Raw genomic sequence first — 19,554 nt, 5'->3', positions numbered from 1 at the left:
GTGAGTAGCTAACTAGTAGCTAACTAGCTAAGTTTGCTATCTCTTCTCGCTATAAATTGAGTGTTCACTTAGCCAAGTAGCCATGGTAGCCAATATGTGTTAGCAGCCTGGCAAGGCTAACACAGCTAGCTAGTGACGGTAGTTACGTGATTAAGAGGGCGCAGGCGGTGGATAGCGGACGTTTGACGGGCTCCCGACCAATTCTTCGACTTAAAAAAATAAATTTGGATCTTACTTTTTTATGTAATAATAATAACAGTAGTGACAGTAACACCCTGACCAAACAAACATAGAGAATAAAAGGATCTCTATGGTCAGGGTGTGACAGTAACACCCTGACCAAACAAACATAGAGAATAAAAGGATCTCTATGGTCAGGGTGTGACAGTAACACCCTGACCAAACAAACATAGAGAATAAAAGGATCTCTATGGTCAGGGTGTGACAGTAACACCCTGACCAAACAAACATAGAGAATAAAAGGATCTCTATGGTCAGGGTGTGACAGTAACACCCTGACCAAACAAACATAGAGAATAAAAGGCTCTCTATGGTCAGGGTGTGACAGTAACACCCTGACCAAACAAACATAGAGAATAAAAGGATCTCTATGGTCAGGGTGTGACAGTAACACCCTGACCAAACAAACATAGAGAATAAAAGGATCTCTATGGTCAGGGTGTGACAGTAACACCCTGACCAAACAAACATAGAGAATAAAAGGATCTCTATGGTCAGGGTGTGACAGTAACACCCTGACCAAACAAACATAGAGAATAAAAGGCTCTCTATGGTCAGGGTGTGACAGTAACACCCTGACCAAACAAATATAGAGAAGAAGCTAGCTAGCTTACAAAGAATAACAACAAAAATATCTAGTTAACAGAAGAAAGGAAGACAAAATAAGGACAAAAGAAGGACAGAAGAAAAAGGAAAAGAAAGAGGACAACAAAGTGAAACAGTCAGCACTTCTATTGCAACTTCGTATTTCGTCGTCCTAACGTAGTCTACACTGCTATCTGCCCAGCAGCTAGCCAGCTAGCAAACGTCCACCGTCTACCGAATAGCAGCACTGTAGAAACTATTACACTCAACTGAACGACTTGATTAGTGTAGTGTTAGCTAGCTACATAGTTGTCTTTGCTGTGTTCGTATCCAAGATAATTGTGTAGTTTAGAGCGTGTAGTCTTAGAGTGATTATCTTAATTTACCGAGGTTAGCTAGCCAGCTATTTGTCGTCCTTAACATAGGAGACACTGCTAGCTAGCCAACAGCTAGCCAACGTCTACTGAATAGAACTTCCGCACTCAACAACCCGGTCGCATTCCGCTTCGCTCCACAGGAAGTATCACATTTTCATTTCATTTCATTACAGCACAACGGTTTGATTTGTTTGATCGTAGCTAGCTACATAGCTAGCTACATAGCCGTCTGTGTATCAAAGATAATTGTGTAGTCTAGAGCGATTTTCTAGGTTAGCTAGCCAGCTATTGTCGTTCTTTTAACGCAACGTAACGTAATCAACACTGCTAGCTAGCCAGCTAGCCCCCGAATAGCAGCACTGTAGAAACTATTACACTCAACGGAACGACTTGATTAGTGTAGTGTCAACAACGCAGCCACTGCCAGCTAGCCTACAAAGTCAACAACGCAGCCACTGCCAGCTAGCCTACTTCAGCAGTACTGTATCATTTTAATCATTTTAGTCAATAAGATTCTTGCTACGTAAGCTTAACTTTCTGAACATTCGAGACGTGTAGTCCACTTGTCATTCCAATCTCCTTGCATTAGCGTAGCCTCTTCTGTAGCCTGTCAACTATGTGTCTGTCTATCCCTGTTATCTCCTCTCTGCACAGACCATACAAACGCTCCACACCGCGTGGCCGCGCCACCCTAATCTGGTGGTCCCAGCGCACGACCCACGTGGAGTTCCAGGTCTCCGGTAGCCTCTGGAACTGCCGATCTGCGGCCAACAAGGCAGAGTTCATCTCAGCCTATGCCTCCCTCCAGTCCCTCGACTTCTTGGCACTGACGGAAACATGGATCACCACAGATAACACTGCTACTCCTACTGCTCTCTCTTCGTCCGCCCATGTGTTCTCGCACACCCCGAGAGCTTCTGGTCAGCGGGGTGGTGGCATCGGGATCCTCATCTCTCCCAAGTGGTCATTCTCTCTTTCTCCCCTTACCCATCTGTCTATCGCCTCCTTTGAATTTCATGCTGTCACAGTTACCAGCCCTTTCAAGCTTAACATCCTTATCATTTATCGCCCTCCAGGTCCCTCGGAGAGTTCATCAATGAGCTTGATGTCTTGATAAGCTCCTTTCCTGAGGACGGCTCACCTCTCACAGTTCTGGGCGACTTTAACCTCCCCACGTCTACCTTTGACTCATTCCTCTCTGCCTCCTTCTTTCCACTCCTTTCCTCTTTTGACCTCACCCTCTCACCTTCCCCCTACTCACAAGGCAGGCAATACGCTCGACCTCATCTTTACTAGATGCTGTTCTTCCACTAACCTCATTGCAACTCCCCTCCAAGTCTCCGACCACTACCTTGTATCCTTTTCCCTCTCGCTCTCATCCAACACTTCCCACACTGCCCCTACTCGGATGGTATCGCGCCGTCCCAACCTTCGCTCTCTCCCCCCGCTACGCTCTCCTCTTCCATCCTATCATCTCTTCCCTCTGCTCAAACCTTCTCCAACCTATCTCCTGATTCTGCCTCCTCAACCCTCCTCTCTTCCCTTTCTGCATCCTTTGACTCTCTATGTCCCCTATCTTCCAGGCCGGCTCGGTCCCCCTCCCGCTCCGTGGCTCGACGACTCATTGCGAGCTCACAAAACAGGGCTCCGGGCAGCCGAGCGGAAATGGAGGAAAACTCGCCTCCCTGCGGACCTGGCATCCTTTCGCTCCCTCCTCTCTACATTTTCCTCCTCTGTCTCTGCTGCTAAAGCCACTTTCTACCACTCTAAATTCCAAGCATCTGCCTCTAACCCTAGGAAGCTCTTTGCCACCTTCTCCTCCCTCCTGAATCCTCCTCCCCCTCCCCCCCCCCTCCTCCCTCTCTGCAGATCTCTTGTAGCAGTAGCTAGCTTGTAGCAGTGGCTAGCTTGTAGCAGTAGCTAGCTTGTGGCAGTAGCTAGCTTGCAGCAGTAGCTGCCTCGTAGCAGTGGCTAGCTTGTAGCAGTAGCTAGCTTGTAGCAGTAGCTAGCTTGTAGCAGTGGCTAGCTTGTAGCAGTAGCTACCTTGTAGCAGTGGCTAGCTTGTAGCAGTAGCTAGCTAACTGTACAGTGAAGTAATTAACTTGTTTTTTTTTACCAGTACTAACGTTACTGCACCACCTTTCATTACCAAACGTGAAGCTGTCTCCCAAACTGTACGGTGTCTATACAGTAATAAATAGTTAAATAGGGGTTAAATAAAGAAATGAGCCTCGCAATTAAACGGAATGTGCTTTGAAATTTGATTTGATGTGCTTGCTGGCCAATATGATACAAAATGCTGCAAAGTAACATCAGAAATGTACATAGTACAGTTCAGGTAAAGTTGTAAAGAGAAAACATCATTATATGTTATTTAATTAGTTAGCTTGCTTTCAAAGTAGAGAGATTGTTAAGTCAGTGTGTAACGTTTGTCGCTAGTGAAATTAATTCCTTCCTCACTTTTGAAACTTCTGTGTTTTTAGCAGAGTAATTTTCTGTCCTATCCAAGAGGAACCAAATGTGAGAAGCACTATTTTAGTTCCCCATTATTTTTAACGTGTTCTCTTCGTTTACCCCAGATTAACACCCGGTTGATATGACTAGCCACAGAAGTGGAACCGTGGTCAGACAGATGTCTTCCTCTCCGTGGAGAGTGCCGTTTTGAATGTCATTGTATGTCTTGTCAAGTTAATAGAAATTATACTATACATAGATCCCATGCCAAGACAGACAAGGTGTCTATTCACTAACTATTCACCAACTCCACCTCTTGTGTCAACGTGTGTCAGGAGTCAGATGACAACAATTCAGCCTCACTGAGGTTTGTCCAGAGAAAAATGCACATTAATTTAACTAGTGTAAAGGTAGGCCTGTCTATACTAGTGTAAAACAATATATAACTCACACAAGCTTAGAAAACTGAGAAAGAGATGATTCTCTCCACCCCTCTCTCCCTCTCCCTCTTTCCCTCTCTCCTCAGTCTCTCTCTCTATCTAACTCTCTCTATCTAGATACCTACTGCAGCCCTCATCCTCCACATACAACACCTGTTCACTCCCCCCTATCTGAGATACCTACTGCAGCCCTCATCCTCCACATACAACACCTGTTCACTCCCCCCTATCTGAGATACCTACTGCAGCCCTCATCCTCCACATACAACACCCGTTCTGCCAGTCACATTCTGTTAAAGATCCCCAAAGCACACAGATCCCTGGGTCGCTCCTCTTTTCAGTTCGCTGCAGCTAGTGACTGGAACGAGCTGCATCAAACACTCAAACTGGACAGTTTTGTCTCCATCTCTTAATTCGAAGATCAGCAATCATGGACACTCTTACAGACAGTTCTGGCTATTTGCCTGATGTATTGTTGTCTCTACCTTCTTGCCCTTTGTCCTGTTGTCTTTGTCCAATAATGTTCGTACCATGTTTTGTGTTGCTACCATATTGTTGTTGTCATGTGGTGTTGCTACCATGTTGTGTTGTCATGTGTTGCTGCCTTGCTATGTTGTTGGCTTTAGGTCTCTCTTTATGTAGTGAGGTGGTGTCTCTCTTGTCGTGACGTGTGTTTTGACGTCCCAAGGATCCCGCATAGCAAGGACCACACATAAAATGAGCCGCTGTCTTTATGAACCCTCACTATTATCCAATAGGGTAAAGCGTTAAGGTATTAGAGGTAAGACAAACGTTAGAATCATAACGGGTAGGTTTGGCCCTCTGTACACCTCCCTCTCCTTCCCCTTCACCCTCCAGGAGGTCTGTCTGAGAGAAGGGACAGGTGGTGTGTGTCAGGCCCAGGCAGGGGAGAGAGAAAAGGGGGCAGAGAGCTGAGCTATCCCCCCACCCCTCCGGAGCGCTGCCTGGGATTCCAGCTATGTCTCCATTAGTTCCCGGGTAGCACACATCGCCTCCAAATATACCAATTAACGTCACTCCATAACACACACCCACCATACACACGGGATCTCTCACACACACACGCACGCACGCGGTCACGAGGACACGCGGTAACGCGGACCATACGGACACGCGGTCGAGCACGCACGCACGCACGCGGTCACGAGGACACGCGGTAACGCGGACCATACGGACACGCGGTCGAGCACACACGCACGCACGCGGTCACGAGGACACGCGGTAACGCGGACCATACGGACACGCGGTCGAGCACGCACGCACGCGGTCACGGAGGACACGCGTAACGCTGACCATAAAGGACACGCGGTCGAGCACGCACGCACGCACGCAGTCACGGGACAAACGCTGACCACGGACAGTGTCACGAGGACACGCGGTTAGGACACGCGGTGCTGTTTATGTGTGAACCAATCGTAAAAGGTCACAGTCCTCTTCCCAGTGACCCTCATCTGAACCACACACGCACACACAGACAAGAGAGAAACTGGGTGATAATCTGTTATGTGTTTGAAATGTCAATTACAAACGATCAGGGCTTTGAAAAGGACCTTTTCTTCTGGGAGTATGTAGTTTTGTTTGTAACATATCCACACAGATGGGACAAATATATATATATATTTTTATGCGAACATTTCTGCGACACATACAGTGGGGCAAAAAAAGTATTTAGTCAGCCACCAATGGTGCAAGTTCTCCCACTTAAAAAGTTGAGAGAGGCCTGTAATTTTCATCATAGGTACACTGCAACTATGACAGACAAAATGAGAGAAAAAAAATCCAGAAAATCACATTGTAGGATTTTTTAAATGAATTTATTAGCAAATTATGGTGGAAAATAAGTAAGGTTTGGGAGTTGAGTTTCAGTCCATCATCAACCTCCTCCACCTTGCTGGCGCCTGACTCAAAGTGGTGTCCCTGTGTCCATTACTGATCCAGCCACGGGCCCATCCATCTGGTCCATCAAGAATCACTCATTCACATTCATATGATTTGGAGTTGGAAAATGAGCATAGACGTAATGAATCGATCCGAATACTCACTTGGCTAATAATTGTCCACGTATTGTATATGAGAACCGGAGCAACAATGGGGCAACTTTTTACTGGGTACCAATGGTACCTATGGAACCCAGTAAACAGTTGGTACCTATTCCATACACAGGTATCTGATCAGAAGCAGTGCACTATATAGGGAATAGAGTGCCATTTGGGAAGCAGATTGGACACTTTTACAGTAGTGACATCAGCACCACTAGTGAACTAAATAGACGGTTGAATCGTCAGAATCTCCAGTGGGATTTTATGTGTGTTTCTGTAAAAATAGATCAGTGTGATACGTCTTTACCCAGATGAACACCCCAGTCAATAGAAGCCTTTATACTACATGACTTCTCTTGTTCAGCTTGACTAGTTCATCTGTCTGTCTGACTCTTCTCTAGTTCATCTGTCTGTCTGACTCTTCTCTAGTTCATCTGTCTGTCTGACTCTTCTCTAGTTCATCTGTCTGTCTGACTCTTCTCTAGTTCATCTGTCTGTCTGACTCTTCTCTAGTTCATCTGTCTGTCTGACTCTTCTCTAGTTCATCTGTCTGTCTGACTCTTCTCTAGTTCATCTGTCTGTCTGACTCTTCTCTAGTTCATCTGTATGTCTGACTCTTCTCCAGTTCAGCTGTCTGTCTGACTCTTCTCTAGTTCAGCTGTCTGTCTGACTCTTCTCCAGTTCAGCTTGACTCTTCTCTAGTTCATCTGTCTGTCTGACTCTTCTCTAGTTCATCTGTCTGTCTGACTCGTCTCTAGTTCAGCTGTCTGTCTGACTCTTCTCTAGTTCATCTGTCTGTCTGACTCTTCTCTAGTTCATCTGTCTGTCTGACTCTTCTCTAGTTCATCTGTCTGTCTGACTCTTCTCTCGTTCAGCTGTCTGTCTGACTCTTCTCCAGTTCAGCTGTCTGTCTGACTCTTCTCTAGTTCAGCTGTCTGTCTGACTCTTCTCTAGTTCATCTGTCTGTCTGACTCTTCTCTAGTTCAGCTGTCTGTCTGACTCTTCTCAAATTCAGCTTTCAGTCTGACTGTTCTTCAGTTCAGCTGTCTGTCTGACCATTTTTAAGTTCAACTTTCGTTTTTTCATCCAGCAGAAGACATTAGATACCCATAAGAAATGGGTCAAAAATAGTGTAAAAATAGGGCCCTGGATTACAGACAACATGAGCTGACTGGCAAACACACAGCAGATGACAAAACAACACACACGTAACTGGGATAGACAACTACACACACAACAACACACCTAACAGGGCTAGACAACACACCTAGAATTACCTACCGGGCTAGACAACACACCTACCTGGGCTAGACAACACACCTACCTGGGCTAGATAACACCCCTAGAATTACCTACCTGACATAGATCTCATCTAACAGCGCTGTTGGTCAGCTGAATGAAACCATGTCTAACCTCATGTCTGAACCCCACATCTCATCTAACAGAGCTGTTGGTCAGCTGAGGTAATAATAATAATAATAATAATAATGTTTTATTGTCACATACACTGGTTAGGTACAGTGAAATGCGTTGTTTTACAAGGTCAGTCATAAACCACATTTAACCTCATGTCTTAAACTCCACTGACCTGATGTTCTTCCAATCAGCATCAGGACAACATGGCCATCAGCCTTCTCATTCATGATCTGAATGAGGCAAGGACATTCTAGAACTCTCTCTGGAACACTATAGAACTCCAGGCCAGTCAGCCAGGATCTGCCCGAACTGCCAGTCGGCCAGGATCTGCCAGTCAGCCAGGATCCGCCAGTCAGCCAGGATCCGCCAGTCTGCCAGGATCCGCCAGGATCCACCAGAACTGCCAGTCGGCCAGGATCTGCCAGTCAGCCAGGATCCGCCAGTCGGCCAGGATCTGCCAGTCAGCCAGGATCAGTTAGATCCGCCAGTCTGCCAGGATCCGCCAGTCTGCCAGGATCCACCAGTCTGCCAGGATCCGCCAGTCAGCCAGGATCCACCAGAACTGCCAGTCAGCCAGGATCCGCCAGTCTGCCAGGATCCGCCAGAACTGCCAGTCGGCCAGGATCTGCCATTCAGCCAGGATCAGCCAGTCGGCCAGGATCTGCCAGTCTGCCAGGATCAGTTAGATCCGCCATTCAGCCAGGATCCGCCAGTGTGCCAGGATCCGCCAGTCAGCCAGGATCCGCCAGAACTGCCAGTCGGCCAGGATCTGCCAGTCGGCCAGGATCTGCCAGTCAGCCAGGATCTGCCAGTCGGCCAGGATCCGCCAGTCGGCCAGGATCCGCCAGTCAGCCAGGATCCGCCAGTCGGCCAGGATCTGCCAATCTGCCAGGATCTGCCAGTCGGCCAGGATCCGCCAGTCTGCCAGGATCCGCCAGTCAGCCAGGATCCGCCAGAACTGCCAGTCGGCCAGGATCCGCCAGTCAGCCAGGATCCGCCAGAACTGCCAGTCAGCCAGGATCCGCCAGTCAGCCAGGATCCGCCAGAACTGCCAGTCGGGCCAGGATCTGCCAGTCGGCCAGGATCCGCCAGAACTGCCAGGATCCGTCAGTCGGCCAGGATCCACCAGTCAGCCAGGATCCGCCAGTCAGCCAGGATCCGCCAGAACTGCCAGTCGGGCCAGGATCTGCCAGTCGGCCAGGATCCGCCAGAACTGCCAGGATCCGTCAGTCGTCCAGGATCCACCAGTCAGCCAGGATCCGCCAGTCTTCCAGGATCCGCCAGTCGGCCAGGATCCGCCAGAACTGCCAGTCGGCCAGGATCTGCCAGTCGGCCAGGATCCGTCAGAACTGCCAGTCGGCCAGGATCCGCCAGTCGGCCAGGATCCGCCAGTCGGCCAGGATCCGCCAGTCTGCCAGGATCCGCCAGTCTGCCAGGATCCGCCAGTCAGCCAGGATCCGCCAGAACTGCCAGTCGGCCAGGATCTGCCAGTCGGCCAGGATCCGCCAGAACTGCCAATCTGCCAGGATCTGCCAGTCGGCCAGGATCCGCCAGTCTGCCAGGATCCGCCAGTCAGCCAGGATCCGCCAGAACTGCCAGTCGGCCAGGATCCGCCAGTCAGCCAGGATCCGCCAGAACTGCCAGTCAGCCAGGATCCGCCAGTCAGCCAGGATCCGCCAGAACTGCCAGTCGGGCCAGGATCTGCCAGTCGGCCAGGATCCGCCAGAACTGCCAGGATCCGTCAGTCGGCCAGGATCCACCAGTCAGCCAGGATCCGCCAGTCAGCCAGGATCCGCCAGAACTGCCAGTCGGGCCAGGATCTGCCAGTCGGCCAGGATCCGCCAGAACTGCCAGGATCCGTCAGTCGTCCAGGATCCACCAGTCAGCCAGGATCCGCCAGTCTTCCAGGATCCGCCAGTCGGCCAGGATCCGCCAGAACTGCCAGTCTGCCAGGATCCGCCAGTCTGCCAGGATCCGCCAGTCAGCCAGGATCCGCCAGAACTGCCAGTCGGCCAGGATCTGCCAGTCGGCCAGGATCCGTCAGAACTGCCAGTCGGCCAGGATCCGCCAGTCGGCCAGGATCCGCCAGTCGGCCAGGATCCGCCAGTCTGCCAGGATCCGCCAGTCTGCCAGGATCCGCCAGTCAGCCAGGATCCGCCAGAACTGCCAGTCGGCCAGGATCTGCCAGTCGGCCAGGATCCGCCAGAACTGCCAGTCGGCCAGGATCCGCCAGTCGGCCAGGATCCGCCAGTCAGCCAGGATCCGCCAGTCTTCCAGGATACGCCCGAACTGCCAGTCTGCCAGGATCCGCCAGTCTGCCAGGATCCGCCAGTCAGCCAGGATCCGCCAGAACTGCCAGTCGGCCAGGATCCGCCAGTCGGCCAGGATCCGCCAGTCGGCCAGGATCCGCCAGTCTTCCAGGATCCGCCAGTCGGCCAGGATCCGCCAGAACTGCCAGTCGGCCAGGATCCGCCAGTCGGCCAGGATCCGCCAGTCGGCCAGGATCCGCCAGTCGGCCAGGATCCGCCAGTCAGCCAGGATCAGTTAGATCCGCCATTCAGCCAGGATCTGCCCGTCTGCCAGGATCCACCAGTCAGCCAGGATCCGCCAGAAGTGCCAGTCAGCCAGGATCTGCCAGATCCGCGAGTCAGCCAGGATCTGCCAGTCAGCCAGGATCTGCCGGAACCACCAGCCAGCCAGGATCTGGCAGATCCATCAACCTGCCTGAGCTTCCTCTCACTCCTGAGCTTCCCCTCGGTCCCGAGCTTCCCCTCGGTCCCGAGCTTCCCCTCGGTCCTGAGCTACCTCAGTCCAGTGGGGCCCATTGTTAGGTTTCCTAGGCCAAGGTTAGCGGCGAGGGTCGCCACTCAAGGGACACTAAGGAGGTGGACTGGTGGACTAAGACAATTATGGACGGGGGGGGGGGGGGTTTCTGTCACGTTCTGCCCATCGTTCGTATGTGTTTTCCTTGTTTTAGTGTTGGTCAGGACGTGAGCTGGGTGGGCATTCTATGTTGTGTGTCTGGTTTGTCTATTTCTATGTTTGGCCTGATATGGTTCTCAATCAGAGGCAGGTGTTAGTCTTTGTCTCTGATTGGGAACCATATTTAGGTAGCCTGTTTTGTGTTGGGTTTTGTGGGTGATTGTTCCTGTCTCTGTGTTTTGCACCACATAGGGCTGTTTTTGGTTTTCCACGTTTATTGTTTTGTAGTGTTCATGTTTATCTGTTTTTATTAAACATGAGTCAATATAACCACGCTGCGTTTTGGTCCTCTACTTCACCACAGGAAAACCCTGACACTAGAACTCTAGAACAGTATAGAACTCTTGGACAGTAGAACACTAGCACTCTAGGATACTCAAACTCTGGAACACTCTAGAACTCCTAAGACATTCTAGAACACCCGGCTGAGGCTCACCGGGTGGACAGGGATGACCAGTGTTTTCCACAACACCAATAACCAACAACCAGCAGACCTTGTCCTGTCCCCAGCCAGCCAGTATGTCAGTAGATATGGTACCTCCGAAATCTCACCCTATTGTCCCTATATAGTACCGTTTGGGAGGCAGCCAGTGTGACTCTGAGGCTGCATAAAGGGACACGTTCACATGCCTCTCATTGTTGATCTGCTACTCATACACTATATTACAGCCAGCGAGCGTTGGGCAGGGAGCCACATCAGTGCTACCAGACTAGGTCACAGGACTAAATATACCTGGGGCTGCTGAGGGAGGGAAGGAGGTGGGAAGTAGCTACCGAGACAGGCTGTCCTTACACTTTCAGATAAAAAGGTCCTATCTAGAACAAAAAAGGGTTCTTAAGCCGTCCCAATAGGGTAACCCTTTGAAGAACTCCTTTTGGGTTCCGTGTAGAACCCTTTTGGGTTCCTAGTAGAACCCGTTTACACAGAGGGTTCTACATGGAAACCACGATAGCTCTACCTGGAACGAAAAAGGCTTCAACCTGGAACCAAAACAGGGTTCTCCTATGGGGCTGTAGAACCCTTTTGGAGTGTAGGGACTGGGGTGGTATGAAGAAGTTATTACATTATTATGGGTAGAGTTCTGGACCATTACTAAAGGATGTATCTGTTATGTTCTGAGGCCTGCTAGGGCCCTGAAGCTTTCCTGACTAAGTTACCAACCCATGAAATACGCTGGGCCGGGTTGAAGCAGCTAAAACACGCACTGATTTGGCAATGTGCTGTTCCTCCTGTGTCGGGTGCCTAAAACATTTTATCATCGGAATTTACTGACTGGCTCTAACCTCAAACCTGACCTCTTGACCCCCATCAGGGCCCTAACCATGACGATTTATGGAGCATCGGGTAGCAGGCATTTCCTTGTAAAACTCCTCTTGCCCTGTAAAGAGGAGTCGGGTAAATTGACACCAAGCTGGTATTTAGTGACCTCACAGAGAATAACTAAAACAGGAGCTACTGGCTGTTTCATCCAACGACACTTACAGTACAGTGTGCATATATTTTCCTATGGGGGGTCCCCAGTAGGAATCGAAACCCACAACCCTGACATTGCAAGCACCGTGGTCTACCAACTGAGCAACACAGGACCAGTAAATATAATAAAGCACAAACAGGCTAAAATCAGTCAATTTTTTTTAAATGTTTCATACTTTTTATGACAGAAGAGATCTAGTGTAACGTACCCCAGACTCTCGTCAATGTGCCCATTCTATCCAGAACATTCTACCAAGCCCAAACAGGCTCTGCTTTTGTCAGGGCCGAAACACAGTGGCTCATTGTGGAACCTTGTTCTCTGGTTTAATATTACAGCCCCTTTAGAACGACCGATATCTGCGTCCTGAATGGCACCCTATTCCCTATGTAGTGCACTACTTTAGACCAGACCCCTATGGCACCCTATTCCCTATATAGTGCACAGGGCCCACAAGGCTAGGTCAAAAGTAGTGCACTATATAGGGAATAGGGAATGGAGTAGGGTGGCATTTGGAATGCAGTACCTTTCATTACAGAGTATTCATAGATACTGGTCAAGGAACTGGGACTCATGTCAATACAGACTCAGGGATTGTCATTACAGAGTATTCATAGATACTGGTCAGGAACTGGGACTCATGTCAATACAGACTCAGGGATTTTCATTACAGAGTATTCATAGATACTGGTCAAGGAACTGGGACTCATGTCAATACAGACTCAGGGATTTTCATTACAGAGTATTCATAGATACTGGTCAGGAACTGGGACTCATGTCAATACAGACTCAGGGATTGTCATTACAGAGTATTCATAGATACTGGTCAGGAACTGGGACTCATGTCAATACAGACTCAGGGATTTTCATTACAGAGTATTCATAGATACTGGTCAAGGAACTGGGACTCATGTCAATACAGACTCAGGGATTTTCATTACAGAGTATTCATAGATACTGGTCAGGAACTGGGACTCATGTCAATACAGACTCAGGGATTTTCATTACAGAGTATTCATAGATACTGGTCAAGGAACTGGGACTCATGTCAATACAGACTCAGGGATTTTCATTACAGAGTATTCATAGATACTGGTCAGGAACTGGGACTCATGTCAATACAGACTCAGGGATTCAATTAGAACACATCTTTCCAGCCCTTGTTACCCTAACCCTGGACCTGGATCCTGGGTCTACAGAGAGTTCACTGTGGAGGTCTACTGTACTATGTATATATGCTGGGAGGTTAGTATAGGGGCCCGTTGGTATAAGGGCCTGGATGTGACAAGGTGATCTAGAATGTTACCTGGCTGGTGGAAGTTAGGTGTTCTAGAATGTTACCTGGTTGGTGGAAGTTAGGTGTTCTAGAATGTTACCTGGTAGGTGGAAGTTAGGTGTTCTAGAATGTTACTTGGTTGGTGGAAGTTAGGTGTTCTAGAATGTTACCTGGTTGGTGGAAGTTAGGTGTTCTAGAATGTTACCTGGTTGGTGGAAGTTTGGGGATCTAGAATGTTACCTAGTTGGTGGAAGTTAGGTGTTCTAGAATGTTACCTGGTTGTGTGGAAGTTAGGTGTTCTAGAATGTTACCTGGTTGGTGGAAGTTAGGGGATCTAGAATGTTACCTGGTTGGTGGAAGTTTGGGGATCTAGAATGTTACCTGGTTGGTGGAAGTTAGGGGATCTAGAATGTTACCTGGTTGGTGGAAGTTTGGGGATCTAGAATGTTACCTGGTTGGTGGAAGTTAGGGGATCTAGAATGTTACCTGGTTGGTGGAAGTTAGGGGATCTAGAATGTTACCTGGTTGGTGGAAGTTTGGGGATCTAGAATGTTACCTGGTTGGTGGAAGTTAGGGGATCTAGAATGTTACCTGGTTGGTGGAAGTTAGGGGATCTAGAATGTTACTTGGTTGGTGGAAGTTAGGTGATCGAGAATGTTACCTGGTTGGTGGAAGTTTGGGGATCTAGAATGTTACCTGGTTGGTGGAAGTTAGGGGATCTAGAATGTTACCTAGTTGGTGGAAGTTAGGTGATCGAGAATGTTACCTGGTTGGTGGAAGTTAGGGGATCTAGAATGTTACCTAGTTGGTGGAAGTTAGGGGATCTAGAATGTTACCTAGTTGGTGGAAGTTAGGTGTTCTAGAATGTTACCTGGTTGGTGGAAGTTAGGTGATCGAGAATGTTACCTGGTTGGTGGAAGTTAGGGGATCTAGAATGTTACCTAGTTGGTGGAAGTTAGGTGTTCTACAATGTTACCTGGTTGGTGGAAGTTAGGGGATCTAGAATGTTACCTAGTTGGTGGAAGTTAGGTGTTCTAGAATGTTACATAGTTGGTGGAAGTTAGGTGATCTAGAATGTTACCTGGTTGGTGGAAGTTAGGTGTTCTAGAATGTTACCTAGTTGGTGGAAGTTAGGGGATCTAGAATGTTACCTGGTTGGTGGAAGTTTGGGGATCTAGAATGTTACCTGGTTGGTGGAAGTTAGGGGATCTAGAATGTTACCTGGTTGGTGGAAGTTAGGGGATCTAGAATGTTACTTGGTTGGTGGAAGTTAGGTGATCGAGAATGTTACCTGGTTGGTGGAAGTTAGGTGATCGAGAATGTTACCTGGTTGGTGGAAGTTTGGGGATCTAGAATGTTACCTGGTTGGTGGAAGTTAGGGGATCTAGAATGTTACCTAGTTGGTGGAAGTTAGGTGATCGAGAATGTTACGTGGTTGGTGGAAGTTAGGGGATCTAGAATGTTACCTAGTTGGTGGAAGTTAGGGGATCTAGAATGTTACCTAGTTGGTGGAAGTTAGGTGTTCTAGAATGTTACCTGGTTGGTGGAAGTTAGGTGATCGAGAATGTTACCTGGTTGGTGGAAGTTAGGGGATCTAGAATGTTACCTAGTTGGTGGAAGTTAGGTGTTCTAGAATGTTACCTGGTTGGTGGAAGTTAGGGGATCTAGAATGTTACCTAGTTGGTGGAAGTTAGGTGTTCTAGAATGTTACCTAGTTGGTGGAAGTTAGGTGATCTAGAATGTTACCTGGTTGGTGGAAGTTAGGTGTTGTAGAATGTTACCTAGTTGGTGGAAGTTAGGTGATCTAGAATGTGACCTGGTTGGTGGAAGTTAGGTGTTCTAGAATGTTACCTAGTTGGTGGAAGTTAGGTGATCTAGAATGTTACTTGGTTGGTGGAAGTTAGGTGTTCTAGAATGTTACCTAGTTGGTGGAAGTTTGGGGATCTAGAATGTTACCTAGTTGGTGGAAGTTAGGGGATCTAGAATGTTACCTGGTTGGTGGAAGTTAGGGGATCTAGAATGTTACTTGGTTGGTGGAAGTTAGGTGATCGAGAATGTTACCTGGTTGGTGGAAGTTAGGTGATCGAGAATGTTACCTGGTTGGTGGAAGTTTGGGGATCTAGAATGTTACCTGGTTGGTGGAAGTTAGGGGATCTAGAATGTTACCTAGTTGGTGGAAGTTAGGTGATCGAGAATGTTACGTGGTTGGTGGAAGTTAGGGGATCTAGAATGTTACCTAGTTGGTGGAAGTTAGGGGATCTAGAATGTTACCTAGTTGGTGGAAGTTAGGTGTTCTAGAATGTTACCTGGTTGGTGGAAGTTAGGTGATCGAGAATGTTACCTGGTTGGTGGAAGTTAGGGGATCTAGAATGTTACCTAGTTGGTGGAAGTTAGGTGTTCTAGAATGTTACCTGGTTGGTGGAAGTTAGGGGATCTAGAATGTTACCTAGTTGGTGGAAGTTAGGTGTTCTAGAATGTTACCTAGTTGGTGGAAGTTAGGTGATCTAGAATGTTACCTGGTTGGTGGAAGTTAGGTGTTGTAGAATGGTACCTAGTTGGTGGAAGTTAGGTGATCTAGAATGTGACCTGGTTGGTGGAAGTTAGGTGTTCTAGAATGTTACCTAGTTGGTGGAAGTTAGGTGATCTAGAATGTTACTTGGTTGGTGGAAGTTAGGTGTTCTAGAATGTTACCTAGTTGGTGGAAGTTTGGGGATCTAGAATGTTACCTAGTTGGTGGAAGTTAGGTGTTCTAGAATGTTACCTAGTTGGTGGAAGTTAGGTGATCTAGAATGTTACCTGGTTGGTGGAAGTTAGGGGATCTAGAATGTTACTTGGTTGGTGGAAGTTAGGTGATCTAGAATGTTACCTGGTTGGTGGAAGTTAGGGGATCTAGAATGTTACTTGGTTGGTGGAAGTTAGGTGTTCTAGAATGTTACCTAGTTGGTGGAAGTTAGGTGTTCTAGAATGTTACCTGGTTGGTGGAAGTTAGGGTGTTCTGGAATGTTACCTGGTTGGTGGAAGTTAGGTGTTCTAGAATGTTACCTGGTTGGTGGAAGTTAGGGGATCTAGAATGTTACCTGGTTGGTGGAAGTTTGGGGATCTAGAATGTTACCTGGTTGGTGGAAGTTAGGGGATCTAGAATGTTACCTGGTTGGTGGAAGTTTGGGGATCTAGAATGTTACCTGGTTGGTGGAAGTTAGGGGATCTAGAATGTTACCTGGTTGGTGGAAGTTAGGGGATCTAGAATGTTACCTGGTTGGTGGAAGTTTGGGGATCTAGAATGTTACCTGGTTGGTGGAAGTTAGGGGATCTAGAATGTTACCTGGTTGGTGGAAGTTAGGGGATCTAGAATGTTACTTGGTTGGTGGAAGTTAGGTGATCGAGAATGTTACCTGGTTGGTGGAAGTTAGGTGATCGAGAATGTTACCTGGTTGGTGGAAGTTTGGGGATCGAGAATGTTACCTGGTTGGTGGAAGTTAGGGGATCTAGAATGTTACCTGGTTGGTGGAAGTTTGGGGATCTAGAATGTTACCTGGTTGGTGGAAGTTAGGGGATCTAGAATGTTACCTAGTTGGTGGAAGTTAGGTGATCGAGAATGTTACCTGGTTGGTGGAAGTTAGGGGATCTAGAATGTTACCTAGTTGGTGGAAGTTAGGGGATCAAGAATGTTACCTAGTTGGTGGAAGTTAGGTGTTCTAGAATGTTACCTGGTTGGTGGAAGTTAGGTGATCGAGAATGTTACCCGGTTGGTGGAAGTTAGGGGATCTAGAATGTTACCTAGTTGGTGGAAGTTAGGTGTTCTAGAATGTTACCTGGTTGGTGGAAGTTAGGGGATCTAGAATGTTACCTAGTTGGTGGAAGTTAGGTGTTCTAGAATGTTACCTAGTTGGTGGAAGTTAGGTGATCTAGAATGTTACCTGGTTGGTGGAAGTTAGGTGTTCTAGAATGTTACCTAGTTGGTGGAAGTTAGGTGATCTAGAATGTGACCTGGTTGGTGGAAGTTAGGTGTTCTAGAATGTTACCTAGTTGGTGGAAGTTAGGTGATCTAGAATGTTACCTGGTTGGTGGAAGTTAGGGGATCTAGAATGTTACTTGGTTGGTGGAAGTTAGGTGTTCTAGAATGTTACCTAGTTGGTGGAAGTTAGGTGTTCTAGAATGTTACCTGGTTGGTGGAAGTTAGGGTGTTCTGGAATGTTACCTGGTTGGTGGAAGTTAGGTGTTCTAGAATGTTACCTGGTTGGTGGAAGTTAGGTGTTCTAGAATGTTACCTGGTTGGTGGAAGTTAGGTGTTCTAGAATGTTACCTGGTTGGTGGAAGTTAGGGTGTTCTGGAATGTTACCTGGTTGGTGGAAGTTAGGTGTTCTAGAATGTTACCTGGTTGGTGGAAGTTAGGTGTTCTAGAATGTTACCTGGTTGGTGGAAGTTAGGTGTTCTAGAATGTTACCTGGTTGGTGGAAGTTAGGTGTTCTAGAATGTTACCTGGTTGGTGGAAGTTAGGTGTTCTAGAATGTTACCTGGTTGGTGGAAGTTAGGTGTTCTAGAATGTTACCTGGTTGGTGGAAGTTAGGTGTTCTAGAATGTTACCTGGTTGGTGGAAGTTAGGTGTTCTAGAATGTTACCTGGTTGGTGGAAGTTTGGGGACAGCTCCCTAGCGACGGCCCTAGCGATGTCACAATCCTGTCCGGCAGAGACAGCTGCCTGGTCTGCTGCCTCTCCCTTCGTTCTGGCATGAGCCGTCCTGGAGAACAAAACACACACGCTGTTCCAGTTACCTGTAAACTACAACAGAATATATACAAATACAAAGAAACGTTGGTTTAATTCTACATTTACAGGTTTACAGCTAATTCTGAACTAATCTCTCTCTCTCTCTCTCTCTCTCTCTCTCTCTCTCTCTCTCTCTCTCTCTCTCTCTCTCTCTCTCTCTCTCTCTCTCTCTCTCTCCTGGTTGGTGGACACATACACACACACACACACACACACACACACACACACACACACACACACACACACACACACACACACACACACACACACACACACACACACACACACACGCACACACACACACACACGCACGACACACACAGACACACACAACCCCCGACCATGCATGCACTGCCCCACAGGCGCAAGTAGGTGCACACACACACACACACACACACACACACACACACACACACACACACACACACACACACACACACACACACACACACACACACACACACACACACACACACACACACACACTCATATACACACACAAAGCTTTTGGTATACGTCAGATAGAATCTAGAACACTTCTCCAGTCTGGTTCCTCTATATGAGAGAGCAACATGGCTGACTAGAATCTAGAACACTTCTCCAGTCTGGTTTCCTCTATATGAGAGAGCAGCATGGCTGACTAGAATCTAGAACACTTCTCCAGTCTGGTTTCCTCTATATGAGAGAGCAGCATGGTTGACTAGAATCTAGAACACTTCTCCAGTCTGGTTTCCTCTATATGAGAGAGCAGCATGGCTGACTAGAATCTAGAACACTTCTCCAGTCTGGTTTCCTCTATATGAGAGAGCAGCATGGTTGACTAGAATCTAGAACACTTCTCCAGTCTGGTTTCCTCTATATGAGAGAGCAGCATGGCTGACTAGAATCTAGAACACTTCTCCAGTCTGGTTTCCTCTATATGAGAGAGCAGCATGGTTGACTAGAATCTAGAACACTTCTCCAGTCTGGTTTCCTCTATATGAGAGAGCAGCATGGTTGACTAGAATCTAGAACACTTCTCCAGTCTGGTTTCCTCTATATGAGAGAGCAGCATGGCTGACTAGAATCTAGAACACTTCTCCAGTCTGGTTTCCTCTATATGAGAGAGCAGCATGGCTGACTAGAATCTAGAACACTTCTCCAGTCTGGTTTCCTCTATATGAGAGAGCAGCATGGTTGACTAGAATCTAGAACACTTCTCCAGTCTGGTTTCCTCTATATGAGAGAGCAGCATGGCTGACTAGAATCTAGAACACTTCTCCTCTATCTTTATGTCCCAAATTGAACCCTATTCCCTATATAGTACACTAGTTTAGCCCAGAGCCATATGGCACCCTATTCCCTATATAGTGCACTACTTTTGACCAGAGCTCTATGGCAGCCTATTCCCTATATAGTGCACTACTTTAGACCAGAGCCCTATGGCACCCTATTCCCTATATAGTACACTACTTTAGACCAGAGCTCTATGGCAGCCTATTCCCA

At 47.7% G+C, this 19,554-nt stretch overlaps 1 protein-coding gene across 2 annotated transcripts in view; it reads right to left on the bottom strand.

Annotated features, from left to right (window-relative positions):
* Positions 1 to 19,554, bottom strand: part of LOC118381860 (junctophilin-1-like) — a 99,374-nt gene that overhangs the window by 20,692 nt on the left and 59,128 nt on the right. For both annotated transcript variants that reach the window (XM_052498657.1, XM_052498659.1), the window contains one exon: positions 17,922 to 18,040. In XM_052498657.1, coding sequence (XP_052354617.1) covers positions 17,922 to 18,040 — 119 coding nt within the window. The remainder of the gene's footprint in view (positions 1 to 17,921; positions 18,041 to 19,554) is intronic.

This window comes from Oncorhynchus keta, chromosome 4 (assembly GCF_023373465.1).
Source record: "Oncorhynchus keta strain PuntledgeMale-10-30-2019 chromosome 4, Oket_V2, whole genome shotgun sequence".
In the NCBI taxonomy this organism is placed as follows: Eukaryota; Metazoa; Chordata; class Actinopteri; order Salmoniformes; family Salmonidae; genus Oncorhynchus; species Oncorhynchus keta.
This window is presented reverse-complemented; position numbering and strand designations above follow the sequence as displayed.